Source organism: Elaeis guineensis, chromosome 14, assembly GCF_000442705.2.
Source record: "Elaeis guineensis isolate ETL-2024a chromosome 14, EG11, whole genome shotgun sequence".
Taxonomy (NCBI): domain Eukaryota; kingdom Viridiplantae; phylum Streptophyta; class Magnoliopsida; order Arecales; family Arecaceae; genus Elaeis; species Elaeis guineensis.
Window position 1 is genome coordinate 58086499 of NC_026006.2, and position 7404 is coordinate 58093902.

A 7404-nucleotide genomic window follows, 5' to 3' on the forward strand; every position below is an offset into this window, starting at 1 on the left:
GAAAATCATAAACCCTATATAGAATTTCTTCGTTTCTTTTCCCTAATTTCTGTCTGCTCCTCTTTGCGACCAAAAGTCGATGGCTACTCCGAAGCAGCAAGTAGCAGCAAAGCTATCGAATCCTGATTCTTAAAAAATCTCCATCCCCTCCTCTTTGCCACCAAATGCCAATAGCTGCTCGAAAGCAGCAGACAAGAATGAGATCTGATATTTTTCAAGATTTGAAAGAGAGGATCATTTAGTGTAGACATAGAGAGAGACAGCAGTCGATGTTCAAAAATCTACAATTACTAAAGATATGTCCGGACATGAGTTCTAAACTTTCTAACAGACACGTGGCGGCAAGATGATCCCGAGAGACCGAATCACCACAGAAGGTGCCGATGTGGTGGAAAAGAATTTTGATTGATTAAGGTTTCATGATAATCTCTTTGCTTCCTGAAAGCAACGGCGAGGATTCTTTTTTTTTCTTTTTTTTTTTAATTTTTTAATTTTAATGTTTAATTAAAAATAAAAAATTTTAGTAAAAATAGATTTAAAACTATGAATAATACTGATAGTATTAATAGTATTTAAATAAAAATAATATATTTTAGCAAAAAAATAATTTTTATTTTTAATATTTTTAAAGATTAATAATGCTCGATAATATATTAATAAATTAATAAAATAATATTTTAATAAAAATTAATAAAATTATTTACTAATAAATTAAAATATTTTATATATTAATTTTTTAAATAATTATATAATTAGTAAAATAATATTTTAAATATAATATATTTTTTAAATAAAAGATGTATCCTATGTAATGTGTGCGTTACATGTTAGTTATATTATTTTTTTTAAAAAAAATTGAAGTAGATAGAAATAATTGTATCCATGTACTGCAAAAGCCGTGCAATCCATGAAGCGGTCTGCCTTCCGGGTGACGGCTGGCTTGGCCGCTGATGTTATCATTTCAAGATCAATCTAAACGCTTTTCCTAAATATCGTTGATAATAACTTTCCAATATATCTTGGGCGCCGACACGTGCATCGGAGGCACGCGAAGGCTTTGGCGTCAGATATCGCAAGCAGCCATCGGACGATTCCTTCTTCCATTGTTACCTCCATCCATGGTAAGCCCCGGTCCGCCCTCGCTAGCTTCCACTAGACGATGACTTGAACCCTCTTTCTTTCCCCCAGTCTCCCATCCTTGTTGGGGGATTCGATCCCAGTTGGTAGGAAACCCTAATCCACAAATCCTTCCAACCCTAGTTTTCACCTGTTTAACACCGTTGCTCTCATTTCGATATCCGCGAATCTTGATCCGAGTTATTTTCCTTCCTTGGAGAGTTCTTGAGTGCTCGATCCATCATAATAATCTGAAAGCGCAGTTCTTGAGCATCTCTGAGATGGGACTGTGTTCGCGTTAGATTCTATCGAGTTTCTGTAGTTGTTTGAATCCGATCTGTGAAGTGCTGGCTTGCAAGAATAGTTCTCTGCATTCATGCCTGATCCAAACTAAGTTTTATCAACCTGCATCTTTAGAAGTTTATGTGATCGATGGGCTTTTAATCTCATTTCAGAATCTGGGTGTTGAATTTTACTCAGTTCTGTGATCTGAGTTTCTTTCGGATTTCTCTGATACTAAGTAGGGAGGCTAATCATGGATGGTAACAAGGATGAGGCTGTGAGATGTGTCAAACTGGCTGAATCGGCTCTAGCATCCGGTGATAAGCAGCGGGCGTTGAAATTTATCAGAATTGCTCGGAGGTTGGACCATAATCTGGTTCTTGATGATCTCTTGGCTGCTTGCGAGAAACTAGACAGCTCAAATCCCACTGCCCGTGAAGGGAAAATAGCCCTAGATCAAGTCCGCAATGATCGGGATTCCTCTAAGGCATCAGAGGTTTCAAATGGAGATCGAAATTACACTGAAGAGCATGTTAGAGTGATTAGAGAGATCAGGAGGAACAAGGATTATTATGCAATTCTTGGTGTAGAGAAGAGTTGCTCGGTCGAGGAAATTAGGAAAGCCTACAAGAAGCTGTCCCTTAAGGTTCATCCTGACAAGAACAAGGCCCCAGGAGCAGAGGAGGCGTTCAAGTCTGTTTGCAAAGCTTTCAAATGTTTGAGTGTTGAAGAATCGAGACGGCACTATGACCAAACAGGGATTGTTGAAGACTCTGATTTCAACCAGCAATACAGTAATATGAGGAGGAGGAGGAGAAGGACTAGTAGAAATGACTTCTTTGATGAGAATTTTGATCCTGATGAATTCTTCAGGTCCTTCTTTGGCTCTCAGGGTGATGTATTTCGTGCCCAACGAGTTTATAGGACAAGAGAGATGGGACCAATGGGCAGGCAACAAAGGGAACGAAATGGTCAGGGAGGAGGGACTAATTTCATATTTTTACTTCAGTTCTTGCCCATTTTGCTTTTCTTCTTGCTTGCGTACTTTCCTTTTCCAGACCCACAATTCTCGCTACAGAAGAGTTATTCCTATCAGATCCCAAAGGTTACAAAGAAACATGGAGTGGAGTATTTTGTCAAATTGGAAGATTTTGATCAGAAGTTCCCAGAAGGAAGTCCTGCCAGAGAAGATCTTGAACATGATGTTTTGAGGGACTATAAAAGTGTACTTGGGCGACTCTGTCATGTGGAGCTTCACAGGCGCACCTGGGTGAGAACTTATCCGACACCTCATTGTGATAAGCTACGGAGTCTTGGAGTGTCATGAAAATGTTAATGAGGTGAATTTCATCATTTCATGTTTTACTGGTCTTCTTCAACTTTAAATGTTACAGGTGCCTACTGATGCAACAATATACATTTACATGTTTTTACACTTTGATTGTGGTTACCTTATGTGTGCTCGCTCATCAGACTCTTGACTATATTCATGTGTCATTGATTTTTAAAAATCTGTTGCCGATTAGAATTGGGTCAAGTTGAGACAGATGTGATATTTGTGAGGGTGGTTCATAGTTTTCCGAAGATACGGTGGTACGAATATAAACACTTTGAAAATAAAGAGAAGCTTATATGTGCTGATGTGCATGCAAATGTAACTTGAATGTTAGCAGCGATTAACAACTTGGCACCTGACACTAGTTCATCACAATCTGGTTACTTTAGGTCCACATGTTGTGTGGTTACATAGTAATTGAAGGAGTTGACTAGTTTTCAGTTTGCTGGTGGGGACACCTGATATGCACTACATATTTTCCCCCTGCAATGATTATCTGACAATTAGTAATTTTGACTTTTATAGTACATTATTCTCTTACATGTATAAATGAACTAGTAGATTTGATTGTTTGAGGCCATGTAAGGATCAAGAGAGAGTTTACCAGTTGTTTTAGTACTGCCTTGAACGTATTCTATGTCAAACACAAGCAAGACACTAATGCATTTCCCCTCCCTAGTTTTCTTTCTCAAACACAATCCATAAACAGAGGAAGAGATTAATTAGCTTTCCATTGTTTTTATATTGTTTCCCAGATGCATGCAATCTTTTTACAGATGAAGTCGTAGATCCATGTGTCTCTTCCTTCTTGCACTGAAAACTACAATGTTCTGTTTATTTTGCTTTAAACTAAGTTTTCTTTGAGGCTTTGCTTTGATTGTAAGAAGGGAAGGCTATAGTGCTGGTCCTTGCTCAAAATCCTATAAGATTTCAAAATGGATGCCATCATATCTGACATTCTACCTTTGGCCTTCGCTTGCTGGCTCAAGCTGGTTAATTAGAGAGGTTCTTTTGTATGAGTATATGGACATCTCTTCTGATAGCGATGATCTTGCACGTTACTAGTTATGTGGACACTTCATTTTATGTTTGTTTCTGTTGCACTGCTTTGTCCTATCAACACTTATTTGACCTAACAAAAACAAAAAAAGAAAGAAAACCTTGCAACCATCTGATTATGAACCCTGGAATGCTTGGAGAAACAAAAATGCCATGCCAATATATTTACTTGTGCCCCATATAAATATAAAAAGCAAATTGCATTAGAAAGAGAACCAATTGTTAAATTTTAAGTGGAATTTCTAGGAATTAGGTATGTTAAACTTAAGGCACTTAGCAAAATTGGTTCAGCATATAGTTCAGTAAATTCTTGTTTCAGCAGTGTGTTTATACTGGGATCCATGGTGCTTTACATACCTGGTACCGTAGACCACTCACCAGCACACATGTGGTGACACACACATGCGCTTTTCAAGTGGGTGTCAAGACATAACCAATCATGTTACTTTGATTCTTGAAATAATTTCCTCTACATCCCATTACTCCTTACATGCTTGTTCTCTACAGTTTTCTTACGGACAATTAAAAGGAAATAGAAATTTCACCTTGTTGCAGCAGTTGTGTTCATGCAGCTTAACTATTGCAGACTCCACATATTATTATGAAATTCTGTCAATGAAGGTTTTTTGTTCTCTCTCTCTCTTCACCTCTTATATCTTGTAGACAATCTGAATTCTTCTCCTATTATACTAGGAGTTCTATCCCTCTTTGACTTCTAGGAGAATTTTCAAGCATTTTGGTGCTTCTGCAGGCTCACAAAGGATAATAGGTGTTGTCAACTTGGAAATAATAAAAGCTTTCATACTTTCAGTTCTAGTCTAAATGTAAAGGCGTAAGGTAATCAATGGCTTAGAATTCTTGTAGTACTTGAGGAAAAGCTAGTTGTTGACATGGGGACTGCACTGATACATTCTAGGTGCCAGACCTTCATAGTTGGTGAGATATGCCTCCCAGAATAAGATTGTAGGTACTTAAAAGAGTAGTTTTCCACATGACAGGAAGATCTTTAGGGATCTAGATGCTTGCAATTAATGATCAAATTGATTGCGAAGCAAAATACATTTTGAATGTTATCTGTGTGTTAATTTTCTGTGGTCCATGGTAATTAACTGGAGCTGCTGTATCTCTAGCTGTTATCTCAAAGTTGGGGGATCTTTCTTTTTCAACAGCGTATATCATTTCAACAGTTTTGTGTGCATGACAAGAGACCTTGTTCCTCACTCTCTTTAGCAGTCTGTCTAATCATTCACTAGTTTGGGATTCATGTAAAAAAGGGATTCATGTTGCCGACCGCAACTGGCGTGGGATTAAGGCTTAGTTGAGTTGTAAGCTTTCATTACATTGTCATCAATATGGAAACTTTTGATCCTTTCTTTTGTTCTATGCCAATGATTGATTTTTATTGGAAGCTTCAATTAAGACGGGCATTGACCATCATCCAACTACATTGAAACTTGTCCGTTGACAGCAACTTTTTAAATTGAATAGTTATTTGTTGAATTTCACTATGTGAGGAAGAGGTTGTTTGCTTTGGCAGCACTGCCCTCTTTCATCTGATGTGCACTTTTCAGTGTAAGTTTTGATAAACATGTACCCCACCTATGTCAAGAATCCACCTCATTGCAATTTCTGTATCATAGAGGCATCATAAATGCAGATGCCTTGCTTCAGAGGTTCTGAAATAATCTTTTCCTAGATTTTTTCACAGGATGCCACAATGATTACTAGCTAACTTTCTGTTTTTGTAATTTGAATTCTTATGCTCCTGCTTTGTTCACCATCATCTGATTTGGACTTAAAATGGCTTTTAAAACATACAGGCACAACAAATTCAGTTGGGCTATCAATCTATCATAGATTGCTGTTCTTGGAACCCTTCATCTTTTGCCAGACAGTAGAGATATACTTCCGTTTTAGGCGAATGATAGATATAGTTCTTCAATTTGTGATTGACTAAGCTGTTATTAGAAGACCAACATCATTTAGATAGACTTGTACCGCGTATGCTATCATGTCTTGTAATCCATGTGTCGTTCTCTTTTTATGACACAACCTCTTTGTAACTAGCTTGATTACTATTTCAGAGTAATTTGGTGCTTTGTGCTCCACAAGTTTTATGGGAGGAGCACCCAATTCTTGCTTCTGCACTCCTATGTGAATTAATTGTTATTGAGGAATCCTGGTTGTAAGTTTGCACATCATAAAACATATACCCTGGGTCTTTCAGTTGTATGGCGTTTTCTAGTCTCCATCTACTCAGCTTGTAAGTTGTGATGGCGTCCTCTCTCTCTCTCTCTCTATATATATATATATATTTCTAGTCTCCATCTACTCAGCTTGTAATGGCGTCCTCTCTCTCTCTCTCTCTCTCTCTCTCTCTCTGTATATATATATATATATATATATATATATATATTTGTGGGTGTGTGTGTGTGTGTTCAAGCATTGCTGAATCTGAATGAGAGATAATCGGGTTTATATGCTGTTTAGATCCACATCAGCATTCCATGTTCGTAGGTGTTACAGGGCTTTCGTTCATATAACTGTTACAAAACCCTACGACATGGATACGAAGCTTACCAGACAAGCACTGCAGAATTTTAATTTAGATCCAGATCTGATAAGAAATTATTAGATCCAAATCCAGTTTGGATCCATGATAACATTTGCATGTGGCTATAAACTTTATGCATCTGCTCACACACGCTCTTGGGCGTGAAATGATGCCATGTATGATTAATACAAGGTTTTGATTTAGCAAGAACCATATATGAATTTTATCCAAATCCAAATCCATTGTGATATAGTTTTAGATCCTATTAGTGAACTAGATTGGTAAATGATGGTCGTCTATTTTTTTGGTACCGTGGAATCTATGTACTTTCATTGTAAATGATGGTACCTTTCATTGTGCTTTTTATCTGTAAAATGGACATCAAGGTTATGTCAAGGTGAAGGGAGTTGGAAATAACAAAGAAAATTTATAAATGTAACAAATCTAGCGTTCTTAATTTTCATGTTCTGCTTAGTTCCCAAGAGCCAGCATAATATTAGCTTTCACAATTTTTACGTCCTGCTTAGTTCCCAAGAGAGAGCTAACATAACATCCACTGAGTTAGTGTATTCGAGTTCAACCTGGACTCTCAACGCCAAGCAAATCCAACTACAACATTATAACAAATCAAAATGTTTTATAAGTTTTTCTAGCAGTTTCCTGTGTAAGAACTCTTCTTTTTAATAGGGAAGTATTGGACCCCATGTTAGAACTATTTGTTCCTTGTCTTCTTCTTTTCGTTTTTTTTTTTTCCAGTCATTTCACATCGATCATTGTTCTTGGCTAAGCTTTGAAAAGGAATTTGTCGGCTAAAATGGATTAAAGTAAGCTAGAGGAATTTGCAATCTGCAAGTTTTATTGGCTAAAATCTGTTGAAGTCTTTTATTGTCATTTTTTTTTGATAAAATAGGATTTATTAAACCAATCTAGTAAGAATACATCCATATAAATTTTAAAAAAACAATACAAAAAGAATATAGGAATATCTGCAGCAATCTTTTATCATCCTTGAAGGTTTGCTTAAGCTGTGCTTGAATATAATACTAACTTATAACCT

At 36.8% G+C, this 7404-nt stretch overlaps 1 protein-coding gene across 1 annotated transcript; it reads left to right on the forward strand.

Annotated features, from left to right (window-relative positions):
- The first annotated feature begins 1002 nt into the window (after positions 1-1002).
- LOC105057474 (chaperone protein dnaJ 49) lies at positions 1003-5950 on the forward strand. The gene is made up of 2 exons (XM_010940089.4): positions 1003-2738; positions 5614-5950. The coding sequence occupies exon 1, from the start codon at positions 1652-1654 to the stop codon at positions 2723-2725; it is 1074 nt and encodes a 357-aa protein (XP_010938391.1). The 5' UTR covers positions 1003-1651; the 3' UTR covers positions 2726-2738; positions 5614-5950.
- The last annotated feature ends 1454 nt before the right edge of the window (positions 5951-7404 follow it).

Excerpts from the sequence above, each read along its gene's own strand:
- LOC105057474 (XM_010940089.4), top strand. The coding sequence starts at position 1,652 with ATGGATGGTAACAAGGATGAGGCTGTGAGATGTGTCAAACTGGCTGAA.